The sequence below is a fragment of the Carassius gibelio genome, chromosome A19, assembly GCF_023724105.1.
Source record: "Carassius gibelio isolate Cgi1373 ecotype wild population from Czech Republic chromosome A19, carGib1.2-hapl.c, whole genome shotgun sequence".
Classification (NCBI taxonomy): domain Eukaryota; kingdom Metazoa; phylum Chordata; class Actinopteri; order Cypriniformes; family Cyprinidae; genus Carassius; species Carassius gibelio.
This window is the reverse complement of record NC_068389.1, coordinates 28,868,312-28,891,198: the sequence shown is the minus strand read 5'-3', so window position 1 is coordinate 28,891,198 and position 22,887 is coordinate 28,868,312. Positions and strand designations below refer to the sequence as shown.

Here is a 22,887-nt window from a genome sequence, read left to right as displayed (position 1 = left end):
CCACAGAAACTTAAAAAATAAATAAATAACTGAACATTAAACACTAACAAAGTGAAAGTAAAAGACTAAGCATGAGGCCACAACTGCCAGGGGCCAGATGTTCGTAAGTAATCAGATTTTGGCCATTGGATTGGAAAAAAATCTTGAAAATGGGTAGTTGGAGAACAAAAGGATTCTAAATTTGGATTAAATCACAAAATCCAATCTTGGTTTTGATCTGGACCAGGGATTCAAACTCAGTTCCTGGAGGGCTTTTTTTCAGTCTTATTTGAAAAGTACATGGTATGTGTGTTGGAGCAGGGTTGGAACAAAACTCTGCAGGGTGGCGTTTCCTCCAGGAACTGAGTTTAACACCCCTGCTTTAGGGTCTCCTTAGAGCATTAGTAATCCAGGTTTGTAATTCTGAAAAAGTGTGTACCTGGATCAGGGTGATCCAATCTATTTTTGCTTTGAAAAACTGGCACAAAAGTAAGATGGGTTACCTGCTGCGCATGAGAAGGTGAGCTCTACAGGGAACAATTAAACCGATGCAAATATGCGCAAGTGTTTGTTCATTTATTTGACTTTAAGCATTGCTGCACACCAATCAAAAAATACATCAAAGTAGATGTAAAGCATAACGAGCTGTCTGCTCTATGTATGGCTATCAGGAACTTCACACAACGATGGAGCCGCACAGTGCAAACTGCCAAAACCTGGACATTATTCCACTTCATACATAGGCCTATACCAGCGGTTCCAAATCCCAGTCAACCCACCCCTTACTGTATATTTTGCATGTCTCTCTTAGTTAACACAACTGATTTAAATTCATTCGCTGCTATGGACTGAATAGCTTCTATAGCTTTTATTCAAAGACGTTTCCTACCTGAATGCTGCTTTTAAATGCTCTTTTGTGAAGATAAACATGGCAAATCATGTTCAGCTCACACAGGGTGAGTCTCTGATAATAACGCAGTGTCAGTCAACGGTCGTGGGCAAGATTCTGCGAACAGCTTTTTTCTGAGACAGTGCTTATGATTTTTTTTTTTTTTTTATCATTATAGGATGGTCGTTCCACATACAGCTGAAACACATTTATGTTCAAAGTTCAAACAAAACGTTAAATCAAATAGGTGCCCTGTAAGGTCAAGCTATGTGAATATTAAATTCTGACTTTTGTGTAGGAATTGAACATGGTACACTATCCTTGAGTTCGTGAACTGAAATAAACCAAATTGGAATGAGAGAAAGATACAAGGTTGTCAGTGTGCTACATATGCATTTACCGTTAGTGCTTTAAACATATCTGATGCAAACCACAAATGGCAATGTTTTCACAGCCGGAAAAGCAGCAGGTAGAAGCGATTACCAAAGGAAATGAATAGCAGTGTATAGCAGGAAATGAATAGTGGTTTAAGGGTTTGCACTTTGTTCAGAAACCTGACATGCAAGACATGAAAAATATAATTTTCTTCTGTGTACTTTGGATCATAAATATACAAATCACTTCCAGTGGTAAATTATCAAACTCAAAATTATTTCTAATCATTACAGTTATTTTAAATATATAAATTCAATTATTATTTTTAACCAATGTGATAATTATCAATGTCTCTTCAGATGAATCAATTCAAGGATCTTCTGATCTGCTGAGAGTTCAGAAGGGAGAAAACATCAGTCTGAAATACAACATGAGCAACCGAAAAGAAATCGCCTGGTATCACCTCAGAGCCAACCGATTCAATCTACTGATTTCTGCACAGACTGACATAACTGGGAGAAAATTTCTGACCACCTACAATCCAAACCGGACTCGTCTGAAAATCTCTACAGACCCATGGATCACCAGAGCCACGCTAGAGATTTCTGGAGTAACCGAGTCAGATTCAGGTCTTTATTTCTGTGGAACGAAGTCGGACACTACCGAGATGCACTTCGATCGACCCATCAGACTAGAGATCGAGGGTCAACAAGCCGAGGATCGGTGCACTGGTAACAGATTTCAGTTTGACTTCCAAAAACACCTTCATTAATTTATCAGGGAAGGGAGGGATGGGTAAGATGAACCAGCTGAGATGAGATCTGTACATCAGTTTCTAGTATGTGATATAGATGCTGCTGCTTGTGATTGAGAGCCGCACATGTGTGGTTTTAAATGCTAAATAGGTTTTATTTTTATTTTCAGATCAAAAACACACATTACCTATCAAAAAGAAGGCTGAAATGGGCTTGTTAAGACAAAAACTAATTGTACTGAAGTATGACTGACTAACAAATATGTAAAATGGTGTAACACTTTAGTATAGGGACAAATTCTCCTACTTCTCTAGCAAACCTATCATTAACATATTGGCTGTTTATTAGTATTTATAAAGCACATATTCCATATCCCTAATCTGACCGAATACCTAAACTAGACATGCAGGTTAACAAATCAAACATTTATCTTTCTAGTGTTAACCTAGTTAACCTCAATTTTTACACTAACCCCTGTTAGGGAAACACAGGCATAATGTAAAGTTTAATGCACTTCATGTTGATGTAAAAAATGCTTGTTGTTGTTTTTATTGTATTTTTTATGTCAATATGGTTCATTTAATGAAACCAAATGAAAAGTAGTAAACAAGGTTAAGAGTAATCTAAAAGTAATCAGAATACATGACTTAAAACGAGAAACCGATTACGTTAACTACAATTTACAAGAACTAACTACAGTTTTCATCAAGTAATCTGAATCAGTGGAGACTACAATTAGAAAGTTATAGCACTGGGTGTAAAACATGTTACTCATTTCACAGTTTGCCAAGAAATCTCAATTTACCATTTCTCATTGCTTAATTAACCCACAACTAATAAGATTTAGTTTGAGAAGTCATATTTCTGACAACTTAAAAGCCCTCACCTCACTTTTCTGCAGTCCTAGTTTTCAGGATTTCTGCAAGGGTTTCTAATTTATATGAAAGGAAACACAATATGTCAAATCAAATTTTAAGTAAATTACAAGTTTGAAAATGCAAATTCCAACCAATCTCCATTACTTTTTAATTTATTTTACAAAAACATCTTAACTAGAATATGGGAATAACTTTTACTGTACTTTCTGTGTTGTTTTCCAGTGCAAAGCTGTTTATTCAAGATCAAATAACAAAGAAGTTTTTTTTTCTGAAAAAATATCAAAATGACATTGCTTTATATATTCATTTTGTATCTCAAGTAAATGTATCTTGATTTTGAGGTATTTGTAATGGAAAAATAGTGAAAAATATTATCTGTTTCAGTGCATGCATCATTTAATGCCATAACTTTATTTAAGTCCTTAACTTGTGGAAGGCTAAGAGTTTTTAAGAGCCGCAGAAGCCCTGTGTTTTGATTGCTTACTGTGTTTTTAATAGAGTAATATATGTTTACTTGTCTTTTTTAAAACAGAACTGCCAAAAGAAGCTGACAACACAGGTAAGTGTTGAGCGTTATGTCTGTTGTTTGTTTAGTTGATTATTAATAATGTAACTGCTCTTCTGTGGAGATCCAGCTCTAAATCTAGTCATCAGTTCAGATCAGTACAAACATGAGTAATTCTCCTGTGTGTCTGTCTGTAGATGAGGTGACGCTGACGGAGCGTGTGCTGATGTTTGGTGGTGTTGGGCTGGCTATTCTTGTGTTTTTTCTGGCTACAGTCATTGCTGGAAGAATCATTCACTATCGCGGCTGGCAGAAAGGATGGAGCACAGCCAAACGCTCATCTAGGATTCATCACAAATCAGCTAAATAACACATTTATGTGCTTTATTTTCAAGTCTCAATATGTCTGAACCTTGCACTGCCAGTAAAATATGCAATGATGTAGCTAACCACAAACTGAAACGGAGGTCATTGGCTCAGATGTGTTTTCCTGTCGGCTAGATACTTTCACTTTAAAAAAGCTGAGATATTGTGGCAAAAGTTACCTTTTTCAGCACCAGTAAAAACTAAATTCAGTTTTTCTAAAAGAACTTTGTCTTTTTAACTTAATAATGATAATAATAATTATAATAATCATAATAAAGTCTATTTTATATAGCCCCTTTCTGAAAACTCAAAGTGGCTTTACAATATCAAAACAGATAAACATGACAGCATACAAAAATAAATAAATAAAAATACAGATAAACATGAAATCAATGGCATGAATCAGATTGTGCAGCCAGAGTTAAGAGAAACAAGAAAGGAAAAGATATGTTTTAAGGTGGGTTTAATGAATTCGTTGTAGGTTGTCCTTGAGTGTCATCTACGGCGTCTATTGGAGCGTGTCCAGAGCATTTTAGGGGGGGGGGGGGGGATACACAATGTTAATAATATATTAATCGTGCAGTGTGAGATTCATTGGTAACAGAACCTTGTGTCTTCTCTCCCAGGATCAGGAAACTCCCCCGATGCTAATCACTAGGCCTGTGTTATGCTAATCTTCCCACATAGTGATGTAGAGATGTGGAGCGTGTTAGAATGAGGTAGAGCTGTAGTCAAGTCCAGCTTTGTCGAGTCCAAGTCAAGTCCAAGTCTAGGACTAGTCGAGACCGAGTCAAGACCGAGTCCAAAGAGGTTTGAGTCCAAATGAGAGAAAAAAGGGTCCTCTTCAAGACCACATACTTAACTACTGATAATGTTTGTGATGCGAGAGAAAGCATATCTCCTATTCTAAGAAAATTTATTTTACATTATTATTTGTAATGATCAAAAAGCATGTGCAAAGTAACAACTCTGTAGGACAGGGGTCTCCAAACTACATCCTGGATGGCCAATGTCCTGAAAAGTTTAGCTCCAACTGGCCTTAAAACACCTGGAAGATTAGTGTGTCTAGTAAGAGCTTGATTAGCTGGTTCAAGTGTGTATAATTAGGGTTAAAGCTAACAGGGGCGTTAAACAAGATCCTGGGCCCTATGCATAGGCAGTCCTGATGGGCGCCCAAGGCCCCCACCCATGAAAATATCCAGGAAAAAATATATATATTTTAGATTCATACTTTTCAAGGGCCCTCTCTTCCTTTGGGGCCTTGCTAATGAGTGGTTTTACCCCCAGTCCGACCCTGGGAGCTAAACTATAAAGGACACTGGCCCTCTAGAACAGAGTTTGGAGCTGTAAGGTAAAATTATTTTTATGTACTTTATTTTCATTTTATTTACTTTGTATATGTATATTTATTTAAAAATGTAAATGACTATGCCTAATTGGCACAGTGCACAGACACACGCAAAGCTCGGGATATGACAAATGCGCGCAGCAAGGCTAGAATGGATACGTTTGGCTCCACTGGGCATGCGCACATAAATACAGCGACATTTTTGTCATACTGTACTAGGGCTTGCATAGACTAGTCGAGCTCTGTCGGAAACAATCGACTACTCCAGCATGCATTAACCATAATGAATACAAAGTGTTTGCAAGTAGGCTATGACGTGAATTTTAGAATTACAATATTGCGTGGAGCTGTTACTATATGACCTTATCTATGTTGCATGTAAAAATAAAATATGTAATGTAATAATTAGGGTTGTGCCTGAAGCCGAATGCCTTATTCGGAATGGCACGGATAATGGCTTAAAAAACGAATAACGGACAAGGAATAATTCTGCCTGAATACTCGGCTGAAGCTGACACAGTCTGGTGTTTGCTAGATAACAGGTGAGCCAGGGCATCAGCGCCAGAAGTGAATGAATGTAAACTTTACGAGTGAAAAGCGCGCAAATCAAACACCGCATTGTTGTCGCCTCTCTGTTTATCTCTCAGAAATCAGAGCGTTGCAAGAGGAATTTTACCTATAATAATAGATCATACACGTTATAGTATTTGTATATATTTAAATGGCAATGATTTAAAGCTTAGGCTAAGATGTGATCCGAATGAATGGAATAAGCACAGCGCGCTCACCAATCAAACAGCCGCGCTGCGCGTCTCAGTCTCTCAAAAACCAAATCAGTTATCTCTCAAGAGTAGGCTAATAATCAGCTTAGATACGGATACATTGTCTACTTGTCCTACATGTTTGCATCTTTACCTTTTGCTGGTTTGCGCGGAACACACACATCTGTTTAGTGAGGTTCATTAACATTAAGACTCGCTCAAAGTTTTCTGCATAATGAGAATGTGTGCATTGAATGGATTCAGTCGTGTTCAAATGATCACTAAACATTTGTCATGGCTTGCATGATAAATATTATTTTATAAATTAATAATTATTTTATTTTAACACGACAAACTTGTTCAGTGATAACTACGAAAACAAGTAACGGTCTTATCAAGTAACTGATGTTTCCGAATGCAGATAGGAAAAATGTTGTGATTGTAACAGATACAAATAGGTAGCTACTGGCTGTTACATGACAATGTAAATATGTAATGTCATAATTATGAAGTTTAAAAATTTTACATATGTTTTTGTTGCATAAGCCTATACATTAATAAGCGTTGATTGATAAAAAAAAAAAAAAAAAAAAAAAAAACTATTTAATGTGTTTTCATTTACAATAGCATGAACCACGAGTATAGCCGAGTAACTCGGGCATTTTTTTTTATTAAAAAAATCAGTAGTCTTGCAACCCCTATACTGTACAACAATTAGTATTTCATTATTGTAAAGGGGACGGTTAATGCTATCTAGGTGTAGACGTAAATAAAACACAATTAGAAACATCTAAACTTTTCAGGTCGCAGTAAGTGCACCACTGGTCATGCACATCCTTTCCCGGAACAATACTGAAAGCTAAGATGGAGAAACGGATGATCATAGTTGTACAAGGATAGCCATTTTTTAAATGAATGTATTAGCAGAGCTACTACAAGTGATTTTAAGTGAATTCCATTTATTCTTTGCTGAAACTTCATCATCTTCATGAAGAGCGAGTCATGGTTGCCCAGCAACAGCAGACGCCACTGGAGCGCGAGCACAGATTACAGAGTGCTTTGGAAATAAGGAGAGCGGCGCGCCTAGTGTTTTCAATCAATCAATCAATCACCTTTATTTATATAGTGCTTTAAACAAAATACATTGCGTCAAAGCACTGAACAACATTCATTTGGAAAACAGTGTCTCAATAAGGCAAAATGATAGTTAAAGGCAGTTCATCATTGAATTCAGTGATGTCATCTCTGTTCAGTTGAAATAGTGTCTGTTTTTATTTGCAATCAAGTCAATGATATCGCTGTAGATGAAGTGACCCCAACTAAGCAAGCCAGAGGCGACAGCGGCAAGGAACCGAAACTCCATCGGTGACAGAATGGAGAAAAAAACCTTGGGAGAAACCAGGCTCAGTTGGGGTCAGTTCTCCTCTGACCAGACGAAACCAGTAGTTCAATTCCAGACTGCAGCAAAGTCAGATTGTGCAGAAGAATCATCTGTTTCCTGTGGTCTTGTCCTGGTGCTCCTCTGAGACAAGGTCTTTACAGGGGATCTGTATCTGACATGTCTGTTTTATGGCACATAAAGATTGATTAAAAATGTCTTGATTATTAAATTTGTTTGTTAAATCATGATCAAATAAACCACAATAAAACTAAGAAATCACACGTTTCTTATGGAAAGCCTGATCATTAGCAATGCTAAAGCTCTTCAAACACAGCTGTATATATGCACTGATGTCAGATCTGCCCTCACAGTTTCAGAAAAAGAAAAAAAATGCTTTCACATCAGTGTCACACAATGAACAAACATGATTTCCTGACTGACTGCATTAAGATCATCCAACTAAAACCACAAAAATATGATGTGAAAACAAACCAGCTATGACTAACACTACAGAGCATTATTCATGCTGAGAAATCTCTAATAGAAGAAAAACATTAGGTCAGAATCACTGAATATATGAAAAGATGAAGGAAGATTCAGTGAACGGTAACATATTTAGAGATATTTAGCATGTACAGGATGATGCATTATTCAGTATATCATTACAAACATTAAATGGAAACATTTGCTGATGTAATCAGTACAGAACAAAATTTTAAATATAGAAAAATAAATTTGCCCCGTGACTCCAGGTGTGTCTAGTTTCTTTCCCATGTGTTCCAGTTAATTTATTCATTCCATACAGCTGTGTACACATTATCTTGCCTTTTTAAACCCATGTCCTCTACCTATTCTCCATGTTGGATTTATCCCTGTGTTGATTAATAAAGACTCTTTCAGTTATCCTCAGCTCTGTGTTCCTTCTGGCAGTGTAGTGTGACAGCAGGAATATAACACATTACTAATACAATTTCATCTCACTTAACATTCTTCCCTGTCCTTTAAGCGATCATAAAGCAGTATTCATTTCTATTAAATTATTATCAGATAATGATTACAAAGCCAATTACAGGAAACTTAACTCTATTCTTAAAGTGGAGGAGGTTAATCAGAAAATCCCACCGTTGATTAAACATTTCTTCAACAAAGCTGTGGTGGAGAATTCTCGGTAATGTCTCAAATTACACCAGACACCTTAACAGAGCAAGAAAAAATAGAAATGCTTTAATTTACAAGAGAGCCTGGTTAATATATATAAAAAGAAGGCAGAGGGAAACGGTGGTTAGAAGAAGGGGAACAAAATTCAGCATACTTCTTCAAACTGGAAAAGTATCATATACAAAAATGAATACTATTAATTAATTAAAAATTGGCAATTCTATAGGTGATGATCAACGTGTAATATCTGAATTTTGTTCCTCATTTTATAAAAAGCTATATACCTCAGAATATGCTGACGATAATTCTTCGATATTTCTTAACTCTTTACATAATACTCCTAAGCTCGACAACTCAGAAAAGGATTTTTGTGACCTCCCGTTATCCCTGGCAGAAGTCTCTCAGTGTTTAGAACTGTTAAAAGAGTGACCTGGGACAGATGGCCTATCGTCTGAGTTTTATACATTGTTTTCCCAGCAGATGGCGCCCGTCTTACTGCAGGTATTTAATCAAAGTATAAAATGCAAAACCTTACCATGGAGTATGACTCAAGGTTTGATTACTTTACTCCCTAAACCATGCAAAGATTTGCTTTATATTGATCATTGGCGTCCTATTAGCCTATTAAAACAATGATACATTTTTAAGGCAAGACAAGTTTATTTATATAGCACATTTCGTACACAATGGTAATTCAAAGTGCTTTACATAAAAGAAAGTAAAATAATCATGAAAAAAATAATAACAAGAATAAAACAAGCAATTTTAAAACTTTTAAAATGATCAAAACATTTAAAAACAGTTAGAAAATGATTTTACATAAAAAACAGTGGAAATATAGTGCAATCAGTTTGGACATTGCACAGTGCTCATTCAATAAATGCACAGCTAAACAGATGAGTTTTAAGTCTAGATTTAAATGTGACTAGTGTTTTAGCTCATCTGATCTCTTCTGGAAGCTGATTCCAACTGCGAGCGGCATAAAAACTAAAAGCAGATTTCCCTTGTTTTGTGTGAACCCTTGGTATTTCTAACAGAGTGCTCTGTTAGGTTTATATTCAGTGAACATATCTGCAATATATTATTTAAAAAAATAATAAAACAATAAAAAAAGGATTAGATTCTATAATTGATGGAACGCAATCAGGTTTTATGTCTAAGAGGCATATCTCCAACAACATTAACTATTACCTGAAAAAAAAAAAAGAAATTTGCATTTTTGTTCTCCATATTTACCCTCAATTTGCACTACGGTGGGAAAATGTTTAGTTTGGTTTTACTCAAAATGACAAAAGTCTATGTTCAGAGTATTGTGTGATACATTTAATTATTTTATCCAAATTTTATTTGCACAAGTCAAAATTAAAAAAAAAAGAAACCAAACTTTCTGGAACTGGCTGGTAACATTAAAAACTATTGCGGAGTCCCAATTCGCATACTATCCGTCCTAAATAGTATGCGAAACTAGAATTAGTACGTCCCAAATCATAGTATGTTGAAAAGAGTGTTCCAAAGATACCCGGATGGTCTACTATTTCCGGTCTAAGTGCTAATATTGCCCACAACCCATTGCGTGCGGGAGGGAGGAGCTTTGCAGTGATGTAAACATGGCAGCTTTAGCAGCAGCGGAGAAGCGCTCTCAGCTTTTAAGTGTAAGAATTCAAATTTTTAACCCTAATTAAAGTTATCTTTTATTTCGTTACACACATTGCACATGAACGTCAGAACCAGCCGCCTCACAAACGACCTGCGTTTGGTTCTACGACGCCGCCGCCCTGCTTCTTCACTCCTCAACTTGGTAGAAGCACACATAGTAAAATTTTATTGGACATAAAGAATGAATGAAACGTTAACAGTTGTGGTGTGCGTAACTAGGCGAAGTATGTCCCACAACGTGCATACTCTTTTGCTACACACCCAAAAGTATGTACTTTTATGTATGTTCTCATATGACCTCTGTAAGCTTTCAGTTCTCTCTCCACCTTCAATGCCACGACTTAGGTGTCCTTGAGCAAGGCATTGAACCCCCAACTGCTCCCCGGGCACCGCAGCATAAATGATGAACACTGCTCCGTGTGTGTGTTCACAGTGTGTGTGTGTGTGCACTTTGGATGGGTTAAATGCAGAGCTCAAATTCTGAGTATGGGTCACTGTACTTGGCTGAATGTCACTTTCACTTCACTTTCACTTATGTGGTGCAGATTAAAAAAAAACCATGTGTTGTTCACAATTTGATGCAGTTGACCCAGGTTCAAATCTGAATAAAATGAAGGGAATAATCAAAAAGTTGTGAGGGAGGGCTGTATTTTCCCAATAAGGTGGCATTCGTTTTATAAACTGAATCAGTTAAGCAGTGGCCCTCAAAGTCTTTGAATGAATAAAACCCACACAGGACTCCGCTCCTGCGATTCCTCACACACACACACACACACACACACACACGGGAGATGTTTGGCTCAGATGGGAAGCTGTACAATTTCTTTCATTAGGACTCCTTGTGCCTTGTTCCGGTTCAGACATCGATAGATCATGAAGCCAGTAAACGCAATCACAGCCACCAGAGCCATCATCCAAACCCAAACATCTGGAAGAAGGAAGAGAGCACAATTGATAAATTTTTATTTTTTTCACTCACTGCTTAAAGATTTTGTAAAGTTCTCAATGCCTCTTGTTTTACTTACGATGTCGCTCAGTGCCTTTAGTGTTATCATCACGTGTGCTGTCCTGTTCATACTTTGATTCTGTAAAAGATATGCAGGTCATCGATTCATGGGTTAAATTCAGGCATATAAAGGAAACCTTTTTCCACTAAATGCCTGGCGTTAAATTATTTACGATACCCGTGCGAGCCTCAAAGGAGAAACAAAGCCCCCCACATTCCACACACACACACACCAAGAAACCTTTCTTAAAGTTCCTTATCTTCATCATTTTATTAATAATATGTATTTTGAATATGTTTGTGGGTACAATGGTTAATCCTTGTTATGCGAGGATTATAATTGTAGGTCTCTCTCCTTTATGTCTTGTAAAAAGTTTACTGTCTGTATTGTCGTACGTGTATTTACTCTGTGTGATCTGTAGTTTCGATGTATTATTAGTCAATCATTAAAAACCCAAATATTCATGATTCGTCTCCACCACCCGCTCACATTGCGAGTCACTGAAGTGTCTGATCTTTAGCTACAAGCTTTACATTTAGAAACTAAATTTATCATAATGATAGGATAATGTTTTCATGGCCAGAGAATATTTTTCCTTGAATTGTAAGTGATAACTTTATTATATTGACATATTGAGTAAATTACAGTGCTCTGTAATGAGTTATTGGTATAGGCAATTGAGCTATTTTCATAATCAATAAAATTTAGTGTAACTGTCATATGAGATATATATATTAATCATATTCCTGATTAATTATTCAAATTCCCAATATATCATTTGAGTTAATTATTCTGTACAACCCAGTGTGGCTACAATTCTGTATCCCATTCTGTACAGAATATTGAAATGTTAATCACACAGTTTAATATTAATTTGCTGTTCAAATCATGATGATTAACCCTCACTTGTCCACTTTATAATTAATATTTCTAAACATCCATCCGTCTTCTCTCACCGGTGAGGGTCACAGTGACCAGGACTCCTCCTGTTGAGTTCAGGACTCTGTATGTTCCAGCGTCTCTTAAAGTGTAGCTCCTAATGATCAGGTGACCATCCTTGTCCATCAGGCGATCAGTCAGGACACCCATCCTTCTCCTCCAGACTTCTGTCGAGCCGGTGTTTGTTAAATGCTCGACGCTCTCAGCATCACCCGGCAGATCAGCAAGCATCACTTCTTCACCTATCAGTGCTGTTAAATTAACTGAAGAGAAATAAAACAATAAAACAATTGTGGCATGATGCTTTCATAAAACTGATGATGTATGACTAGGGCTGCACGATTCTGGATAAATTGAGAATCACAATTTATAGAGATCACGATTCTCCTACGGATCTTTTTTTAGTATTATTACTAATATCATTATCACAAGTATATAAATTAATACTTTTATTTTGCTAGGATTCTTTGAATTGACCAAGTGTGACAAAGACATTTATAACAAAATATTTCTATTTTACATAAATTTTGTTCTTCTGAACTTTCTATCAAAGAAACCTGAAAAAAAAAAATCGACTCATCTGTTTTCAACATAATAATAATAACAACAACGTTGTTTTTTTTTAACTGTAAATCATCATATTTTCATGATTTCTGAAGATCATGTGACACTGAAGACTGGAGGAATGATGCTGAAAATACAGCGGAGCATCACAGAAATAAATTACACTTTAAAATATATTCAAGTAGAAAGCAGTTATTTTAAATTGAACTTTACTGTTTTTGCTGTTCTTTGGATCAAATAAATGCAGGTTTGGTGAGCAGAAGAGACTTCTTTAAAAAACATTACACATCTTATGGTTCAAAAACTTTTGACTGGTAGTGTATATATAATATATTTAAAACCCCAGTTTTTTATATTAGCGTGATGAAAAAGTTGTTTAAATCACTGATTCATCAACTCAATCATAAACCTACTTCCCTTGTGTCATTACTGGATTAATCAGCGATTTTGAACGATTCTGTGAATGAAAAATTAATTAATTGACAAATACATTTAAAGCAGGGCTCTCAAGTTTTGAACTGAGTTCAGAGTGAGATTTTGCCCGCGGTCGCGATGTCGGCAGGGGTTTGATGGGGACGGGTGTCTGATCTCATAAATGACACATATTCTTACAAATAAAATAATATTTATTTAATTCAGCATTTATTTGTGTGTGTGTGTGAGAGAGAGAGAGAGAAAAAATGGTCAGTGCTGTTTATAGTAGGTGTTGGTAGCTGGTTTTGAGGCCAGGGGTTGGTGGCTCCCATTTGAATCACTGTGGTTCCAGGCCAGCCATTTTTCACAGTTCCATCAAGTGCTAAACTGTTCCTGGTTTTGGTCTTGTTTAATCCCACCATGGAGAAAACCCTCTCAGCATAGGTATTTGAATGAGCAAGCACTAACACTAATGCAGCTATTTTAGAAATCCTCCCTGCTTATGTCCCTCACACCTTGATGGACACAGGAGTTATCTTGTCTGCAGACTAAGCACCAGTAAAAAGAGCTGGTGGTTCCCATTGTGATGAATGGTGATCGGGTTGACCACTACTTCTTAAAGGAACACCTACAGGTGGCTGCTCTACATAACCCTCTCTTTTTCCCTGTTTCCAGTGGGTTCTCCACTGTTTCCTCTATGGTCCTCCACAGTCTCTTCCATGCACCCATCCTCTACTGGCACCCTAACTCCCTCCCCTACTGTATTCTCCACAGCCTCCTCCTCTGACCTAGCCACCTTTTTAGGGAGCTGGGCCCGCATTCATAAAGATTCTAAGAATCCTCTCAGAAAACTCTTAATTTAGCTTAAAAACTTTTACGTAGGAGTCTTAGCTTAAAAGCGATTCGGGACCGATCTGAGAGCAACTCTGAGTAAGGAAAAGACAAAAACGTTTATCTTAGTGAGGAGGCGGGGTTGAACCGGTTGCTATGTATGACACAATCTTTTGAAGACTCTGATTGGCTGGTTGTCCAAGAAGGAAAAAAAAGAGTGATTTTAAGTATAGGGTCTATTCTAATCCTCACTTTAAATTTACATGCGTAATTTTTCCTATTTGACCGTTCTCTCTCTCTCTCTCTCTCTCTCTCACACACACACACACACACACACATTATATGTGTGTATATGAATTCTATTTTTTTATTTACCATGCTTTTAATTTCCTATAAGGTATTTGATTGGCTTAGAATGATAAAAATTGTTCCACTCTTTCCAATTACAGTGATTGCCGTCCTATGTAAGTGGCGGTTTGAATGTTGGTTTTAATGTATCAAACATGGAATCAAAGCCAAGAAGAGCGAGAAAGCCAATCTGGACAGAGGAACAGTGTTTACTGTTAGCCCAGTTAGTGGATGAACACAAGGCCATTCTTAAAGGAAAATTCAGACACAGCAAGGGACAAGAAGCAGACATGGGAGCGTATAGGACAAACTATTAACGGTTCATTCCCCCTGCTTGTGCGCACCTAAGCCTGCTATATTCATAAATGCAGTTTTTAGAGCCTGCAAGGTGGGAATCTCCAGTGGAAACTAAATGAACTGCGACACAATAAGATGTTCTGAAAGTGCTGTAATTGTTTGTGTGATCACTCTGCTTACAGAAGGTTGTGACAGACTCAAATCATCACTATTGCATTGTTGCATGTTCCCAGTTGCCAAATATCGTAATGTAGTGATTACTTTAATTTATATATTAAATTATATTATATTAAATTATTATATAATCTATACCGTCTTATTAACTCATTGTCATCCATTGTCTGCAACACATTTCTTCTGCCTCTTCATCTTTCTGCCATTTTCTCCTCTGCTAAAGAAACTCTTAAGCCTCTTAAAAGTCCTCGTCTGTGCTCATAACAAATTTTACCTTAAGACCTCTTTTAAGGGATAAGATGCTTTCTGAATTAATTTTTTCTTTACTAGGATTTTTTTCTTTAATTTTAAAAGTAAACGCCCACATTTCTAAGAATTTTCTTAGAATTTTGTCACTAGGAACTACTTTTTGCATTAAGATTCTTTATGAATACGGGCCCAGATCTTTTAGAACAAAGCATGAAAGATTGCTCCTTTGCCTCTTCCCTGACATCTTTGAAATAGACGAATGCAATAATCAATATTATACATTGGATAAAATATAATGAAATAGCCTAGGCAAAACGTTTTGAAAATGGGGACCAGGATGAGGTGCAGTAAAAATAAAAGGAAAGAAAATTTTTTTTTTTTTTAAACTATTATGGATACTGCCATACAAGTATTATGGATAGGCCTATTATAGAAGTCTCTTATATAAAACTGTCAGAGTAGCCCCGCATCCTCTTCAACGTGTAACTTTGGCAATAAAAAAATTATAGTGGGCTAATAATAGGCACAAAAGCTACGGCCGACCACGTATAATGGCCAAAATTGCGTGCGTGTCGGGGTCATAATAACCATCAGACCAAAACATATCTTAGACTGTTTTTAAAAAATGTTAAATTAATATATTGATAAAAAAAAACATATAGTGAAAATCTGCGTCATTGTCTTGACAAGTCTGTAACCGTAACGTTACCTACTTCAGCGAGCGTCTGGATCTGTGTTGCACACGAGCCTGTAAAAATCTTACCCGGATACAGCAATGCTATTTTCTGATTGGCTGATCGGTAGCTATATTTTTTTTATTCGATTAGCAGGTGCGTGTCAGGGCCTTCGGGGAACTCACTTGATTCCTCTACGTTACCTGTTTCACTGTTTAAAAAAATAGCGCCGCAACTTGGTGGGCGTTGTCCTCGTAATGTCTCTGCGTGAGAAATACAAGGTGTGGCGTGTGAGCGTGTGAACGGGTTGAAATGCGTGAGTCTCACGCCCAATGCGTGAGACTTGAGAGCCCTGTTTAAAGGCTATGTTGCAGGTTTTTTTTTTCTGGCAATTTTCTAGTTCATAATAAACATTTAAACAGTTATCCATTGTATTTGATGTTGTAGGGTATTACAAAAAATAAATATAATAAGGAAAAGTAGGTGATATCTTAGCGGTTAGCTACAGGTTAGAAATGAATCTTGTTTCTCCCACAATGCATTGCATGACGTCACATGAGGTACTTGCTTTTGGACGACAAACGAAAGCCCGCCTTGATACCATTGAGAGAGTGAGACGAGTAGTGAGAGTAGTAGCTAGTGAAAGAGATCGATAGATTGATAGATAGATATCATACCATAGCATAAATATATAGTCAGAGATAGCATAGCATAAAAGATAGCTTAGAGAAAGAGTAGAGAATAAATAGACAACATGGTTTATTACTGTGTTTGTGGCGGGTGCAAGAACTCCAGCAAAACTGGACATAGGGTCCATTGTTTCCCCAAGGACAAAGGGATCTTCCGAAGCTGGGTGCAATTTGTCAAGATTAGGCGGGCAGATTTTTCAGCTAGCTCTGTCACCGCCTACTCGAGAATATGCAGCGCGCATTTCAAGGAGGAGGATTACCACTCAGGGGATGCCAAGATGGTCGCACTTTCTTTAAAAAGTATGAGGATGGCTAAGTTAATTCCTACCGCCGTGCCGTCTGTGAATGCAAACCTCTCTGCTTGTCCTGTCCCGAGGTCGAGAGACACCGTCTGCCGCAAGCGATATATTGCCACGGTAAGCATCATGCTAACGTTAATGTTTACAAGCTGCGTTTTAGCTAGCTCTTTTTGTATTTTGCATAACGTGTTCCCTTTGACACAGCCTCCACTACAAGCATGATCATTCTGAAATTAGAAAGTCATATTTCGTGATTCACGAATATGAGCCAAAACAAAATTGCCCTGAAGTAAATGTCCATAATATGGACATCGGGAATCGTCATCGGCAATCGGCTTTCACAATAGTGTGTTTGCGTTTTGTGTTAGACTGCTACGGTTCTCTTTCACATATATTTGACCGTGACCGTGTAGTGGAGGCTAAACGCAAGTAAACACAGTTTACCCACCTCTGAAATGTCAGAAACAGTTTATCCACTTTTCACTTCAAAGTTTAGCTACCTCTCAGTAAATTATAATCACAATGCCAACCGTGAGACAGCACGGAGAAGTGATGGGACGGAGAAGTACTGTGTGCGGTATCCGCGCTTCAGAAAAAGTGCCCATGTGGTGCTTCCCATCAAAGAGGCAGCCTCATACGGTAAGCAGTGTCATGCAGTTCTATCATATTTTGAGATGGTGCACGAGACATCTGTGATCAGTGGCAATGATCTTTATACAGTATTATTATTATTATTATGTCTGCAGGTTATGCAACATCATTAATGAAGGCCCTTCGGGAAAGCTACACTAATTCACCTGCAGCTCTTCGAGAGGTTAGCGACAATTTATCCTTCGATGCACCCGCCCCCATCGCCAAATCCTTCGAACAGGTTCCGAAGGAGGAGGCCGTCAGCCTCTACCTAGCCCGGTAGTCACGTTACAAAAAAAACTAATTTCACATTATTATTATTTTTTTTCCACAGACAAGTCCAATGATTTAGTTGTAAGTATTTATTTTAGTTAGTTATCTTCTTTCCCTCTGTCCCTGTCATCTCATTTGGTGGTGGTTTCCTGCATGCTGCATGGTTTGTTTTTTCTTTGTGTGCTGTTGCTTTGGTTTTACTTTGCACAAAATTATTACTTTTTTCCATCTTTGTAAGTGGCAATAATTGTCGCTGTACCCCATTCAAGGGGTCCTGCATGCTGCATGTCTGCTCCTCTGTCTGTTATTTGCATGAAATTTGTTGTATGTAATTAAAAATAATTTACCAATCATTTTACCTGTGCCTTGTCAACCTCTGTGTGCGGTGTTGTCTGGGCTCACTGTGTGTCTGCTTGATGTGCTTTTGCGTGTGTGTGTGTGTGTGTGAGAGAGAGAAACAAAAGAAACTGTGCAAACGTTTCAGGTCAGTAATCTTCGTCCTTGTTCAGTAAATGTTCAGTAATCGTTACAAGCAATGCCAATAAACTGTGTTTTCTTATCAAAATTCATGTGTTCTGTGTGCTTTATAACATTTTAAGGGCAATTGGGGGATCACAACAGAATAAGCAATTATTTTTATTAATTTTCATCCAAACGAGGCCATTGAAAGCCCTGATAGGTCTGGTCACCACTTTGAAATTTTTGTCTGATGGTTGAAACAACACAAGAGGGTAGAGGCTTCCTTATACTCCTGCCTAAAACTCCATAAGCCCAGCGTATAGCCTGCCTGTACGCAGTGTACCGGTATTGCCTAGGGATAAGTAGGAAAGATTCTTAAGTTTAAAACTGTAAGTAGGTTGGAAACGTCATTTTAAGCCTGTCTCTTATGCATGTTTATTGTGTATGCAACACATCTCCTGTCACCTATAGCTGTTGTTCAAAAGACTCAGTGTAAAAAGATTGGTAAAGTAAACAAACCATGAGCATACTCGTGCGTGCTGGCTTGAAGGGGACCATGATCCTGCCTGAAGTGTGAGTATGCTATGTGTAGCACAAACGGATTCAGGCAGCATGCCTCAAATCCAGGATGCTGCGTTAGGCACATTACATCTGCTGGCCGCGGGGTGAGGTCCTCGACCAGCGACCAAAACGCTCTCACCTCCCTACAACACAAGCTCTCCACCACAGTTTCCATGGGACGACACCGCCCACACAGACACCTGCCAAACACAGCGACACAGATGCATACTACTCACTCCCTCTACCGGTAAGCCTGACGGTGTCAATGACAATTAATCACGAGGAAAACTTGGCACTATCAACAATAATCACACTGAAGACATGACCAGCCGTCGGCGTCGGCTACGTTTGCCAACAACATTTTCACCGGAGGAGGTGGTAAAAGCTTAGAAATTAACAGTAGGGGTTCACAGGTGGGACTGTCAAGCTAGCCCATAGCTAATCACTGTCACTAGATATAAAGAAAACATTGACTTTTATTCGGTGCTATTCACTGACAGTAAAAAAAAAGTTGTTATTGTATGCACTGCTGTTCACAGACTACTAGCTCCAGCAGTCATTGCTGCGTTTCTAAATGGTAGCAACTCACCAGGACACTTCACCAACTCTCCAGTCATTCTCCTCTGACCATGCATTTATTTGTCTTTGATTGCCATCGGCTCTCGGTATTTCCTCATTCGCCCTGTCACGTCTAAACGGTTCGAAATTATATGGCTGTGGGCCATCATAAATGTTAACTGTGGGTCTTTCCACCTCTTCCTCATCCCAGTTAGACGCCATAGTCACTGAGTGCTAGAACTAGTTCTAGTAGCTGCTGAGCTGCAAGGCTGGGGCTACCTTCCAGCACGTCTACCTCATGTGACGTCATCGCCGAATTGCGTAAAAAATAACCGTTACTAACCAAAAACTACAAAAACTGGACTTTAACACCATTTTGGAGACATTTCTAACTTTATATACATATCTTGACTGCTTTACGTACCCATTAATCGAAAGTAGTGTTTAACCTGCACCATAGCCTTTAAGACATTTGTCGCCCCCTAGTGGTGAAACAGTGCAATCGACACAAACGTTATTTAAAGCGCAGTACTTTCAAAAGGGGATTTGCTCTATTTTGATCGCTGCCAGATAGACATCGATGTTTATATCTGAACTATAAGCTTATTCCAGTATTTGTGTGATAATATAAATGACTGTAAGACAGAAATATTACTGTGTAGTTGAAAAGATGTTTCTGCTCTCTATGTGTTAGCGGCAGACTGAACACAGATCTGGATGATCCGGTAAGACTTTGTCAAAGGTTTAACAGACTCAGAATTGTTGTCAGTTAGAAATGAGATCATCATGCAGCTCTAATGTAGGACACGTAAGATGAAAAACACTGGTAACAAATAAAAGCAACAAAAATCCAAATCAACATAAAAATCAGTTTTGACCTTACCATCAACACGGACCTCATAACTGTAGCTGCATAGCGGTTCACCCTCGACATAAAGAGTTAAAAGGTATTTTCCAGCATCAGTGGTCTTCAAGTCTTGCAGGATGAGGTCACAGGTGTCAGTCTTGTGCACACGGTCCCTGAAGTGTTCATCCTGATTGACACCATAAGCAATTCTGGTCCCAAATGTCAGGATGGGGTCCTGTGTGTTGTCAGAATTACACTTCAGAGTGATACTGCCTCCTATCTCTCCCACCACAGGTAAAGAATCAGCACCTACAAATAAAAACTGTTTAATCACTGAACAATGTTATATTCATTAATCTTATTAAAGTCACCGATCCAATTTACAAATCATTTTTTCTTTACATTACACATACTCACCAGGCAGGACAGACGGCAGGAAAAACAGCAGGCACCTGATAAAGAGAAAGAAAACAGAGTGATCCTCAGATCTCAGCTGAAGTAAAGAATACTGTGGAGAAACACTGACACTGCTTCACTTCTGTAACTGCACAAACTTCATTGACTCTCCTGTCTAGCATCAGTCTATTAAAACACTGAGAGTGAAAAAGATTGGCCTTGTTACAGAACGCCTCACATTAGCCGCATTTCCACTGTTGGGGCAGTGTGAGCCAGGGCTTAAAGCGGGCCGTGGGGGGCTTCAGTCAGTCAGGGGCTTCACTGCACGTCACTAAAACACGCCCTTTACACGCCTCTCAGAACAACATCACAAAACCCCATCATCACTTCACCAACAAAGAGAAGTTATCAGAAAACTAAGAATAAGTCACTGGAACATGCGCGATCACACACGAAGATGATAAAAGCGGCCGTTTGCTTGCATGCTTTCTTATATATTTTAATTCAAAAGCATCAATGTTTTACTATAGAATACATGATACATTGATCATAATGAATTAATTTATCAGGACTCAAAATTAATCACACAGAAATAAATATATATTTTTTTATTTGTAATGCTTATGAAAATAGCCTGCTTATTCAGTCGCTTCTGTTTCTGTTGACAGTAGCCGTCACATTTAGAATGAATGAGAATATCTCTATTTTTATAAAAGCTCCCGAACAAAAACATTATTATATTTCTATGATATATTTCTATGATAGATAGATATATATAGCTAAACTCTCGAGACGAGACTGATAATATAAGTTACTAAATAAATACGATTGTAATAGAGAATAAGAAGCTGACGTCTGATTTATCCAAGCGGTCATATTTACTATGTTTACTATGGTAACGTTAATGTTTAGCGAGCATATCCGGCGAGGCACGATCAAGCCCCGGAAGTGACTGGCCCTGGCACGCACTAGCACGCCCGGTCTTAGATCGATAGTGGAAACACGGCTAGCGTCTGAATCACTAGTGAACAATCCAGACGAGTCATGAAGACCAGAGTCAGAGTGACTTCGGCTGCATTTACACTGCAGGTCTTGATGCCCAAATCCGATTTTCTGACTATATCCGATTTTTTTGACGACCTGCTTACATCATCTTTTAAAAGTGTCCGTATCCGATTTTTTGCATTTACACTATACACTGCTGAAAATACCAAACGTAGACGTTCTGACCCGGAAAAGAAGTAAAACAGCACAAAATACAATGGATGCAGATGTAAATAAAATTATACAGTAGGGCTGCATGATATTGGGAAAAAATGACATTGCAATATTTTATTAACTGTGGGTATGATTAATATGTGCGAGGGAGAGAGAGCAAGACAGCACTCATGTTTGAAGATGGTGAGCGTGCAGCCGGGGCTCGCTCTCTCTCTCGCTGTCTCTCACGCACACTCTCTATCTATCCGCAATTTACATTTGTCAAGGGCCGGGGAGCAGCAAGAAAAAAAAAAAAAAAAAAAAAAAAAATTCAGCAAAACATTGTTCTCGTATGGCGGAGAAAAAAAGGAGAGCCCTTTATTTCAATCAATCAATCAATCAATCACCTGTATTTATATAGCGCTTTAAACAAAATACATTGCGTCAAAGCACTGAACAACATTCATTATAAAAACAGTGTGTCAATAATGCAAAATGATAGTTAAAGGCAGTTCATCATTGAATTCAGTGATGTCATCTCTGTTCAGTTAAATAGTGTCTGTGCATATTTCTGTAACAATCCTGCATTTTTGCCCCATCTCTTCACCCTAAAGACATGAAACCTCGGCATTGCTCCACTGTGTGCATCCTTCATCCTCAATCGCGCCTATAATAAGTCATGTGGCGGTGTCCACCTGAGTTGACGTCACTTTTTTAATGACGTACGGCTCGCATTTACTGGGGAATATCTGTTTTGTCTGCTTACATGGCAGACGCAAATGCACTTATCCGATTCATATCCGATTTATTACCACATATGAATGAGGCCTGAATCCGATCTGAGAACATCGTAATCCATGTGGTTTTTTCTTACACGTTCACCGGTCATATCCGATCTGTGCCACATGAGGGGGAAAAAAAATCGGATTTGGGTCACTTGAACCATGCAGTGTAAATGGGGCCTTTATCATCACTTTAGCTTCATACAGCTGAATCAATACAGTGCTCCTCCAGGACCTTGCTGCTGCACTACAATGCTCTACACAAACTAAACCCTACAGAATTACATTATATTAAACAGACCAAACAACAGAGATGCATATCCATGTTGTTAGTTTTCGGTACGGGGGGGGACAGCAGCAGTTTTAAGCTCAGAGAGTCATTGATAATTCTCTAAACAACAGAAGAAAGAATTAAAACATGATTTGAACAGACTGGATGATATCGGATCAACTCTAAAAGTCAAAGCTTTCTTTTGTGAAACCATATCACAGAGAGACTGGGAGTCTTCAGTGCACAAAAGAGGATTAGATCCTGAAGTCGCTGAAGTTTAAGTAACGCTTTGACTCGGATAACTCGTTAAATCCATGAAATTAAAGAGATAGAAAACGAGGAGTAGGTGTCCCACACATTTAATGACTGCTACACGA

At 38.1% G+C, this 22,887-nt stretch overlaps 2 protein-coding genes and 1 long non-coding RNA gene across 7 annotated transcripts in view; 2 read left to right on the top strand and 1 right to left on the bottom strand.

Annotated features, from left to right (window-relative positions):
- The first annotated feature begins 1,377 nt into the window (after positions 1-1,377).
- Positions 1,378-4,294, top strand: LOC127935127 (uncharacterized). The gene is made up of 4 exons (XM_052532739.1): positions 1,378-1,497; positions 1,603-1,974; positions 3,409-3,435; positions 3,579-4,294. Exons 1-4 carry the CDS (start codon positions 1,428-1,430, stop codon positions 3,749-3,751), a joined length of 642 nt encoding a protein of 213 aa, XP_052388699.1. The 5' UTR covers positions 1,378-1,427; the 3' UTR covers positions 3,752-4,294.
- A 4,767-nt stretch (positions 4,295-9,061) lies between these two features.
- LOC127935119 (uncharacterized) overlaps positions 9,062-22,887 on the bottom strand; it is a 45,436-nt gene continuing 31,610 nt past the window's right edge. For all 5 annotated transcript variants that reach the window (XM_052532730.1, XM_052532729.1, XM_052532728.1 and 2 more), the window contains 5 exons: positions 20,282-20,316; positions 19,901-20,173; positions 12,015-12,260; positions 11,077-11,136; positions 9,062-10,979 (listed from right to left, as the gene is read on the bottom strand). In XM_052532730.1, coding sequence (XP_052388690.1) covers positions 10,852-10,979; positions 11,077-11,136; positions 12,015-12,260; positions 19,901-20,173; positions 20,282-20,316 — 742 coding nt within the window. In that variant the 3' untranslated portion in view covers positions 9,062-10,851. The remainder of the gene's footprint in view (positions 10,980-11,076; positions 11,137-12,014; positions 12,261-19,900; positions 20,174-20,281; positions 20,317-22,887) is intronic.
- LOC127935135 (uncharacterized) lies at positions 17,056-17,928 on the top strand. Its single transcript, XR_008147989.1, has 3 exons — positions 17,056-17,175; positions 17,283-17,350; positions 17,501-17,928. It is a non-coding gene; the product is annotated as an uncharacterized LOC127935135 (long non-coding RNA).

What these genes read in the sequence shown, in the direction of transcription:
- LOC127935127 (XM_052532739.1), top strand. Translation starts at nt 1,428, where the DNA reads ATGCAAGACATGAAAAATATAATTTTCTTCTGTGTACTTTGGATCATA. An exon ending in AGCCGAGGATCGGTGCACTG is followed by an intron (nt 1,975 to 3,408) that starts GTAACAGATTTC and finishes TTTTTAAAACAG; the next exon opens with AACTGCCAAAAGAAGCTGAC. An exon ending in AAAAGAAGCTGACAACACAG is followed by an intron (nt 3,436 to 3,578) that starts GTAAGTGTTGAG and finishes GTCTGTCTGTAG; the next exon opens with ATGAGGTGACGCTGACGGAG.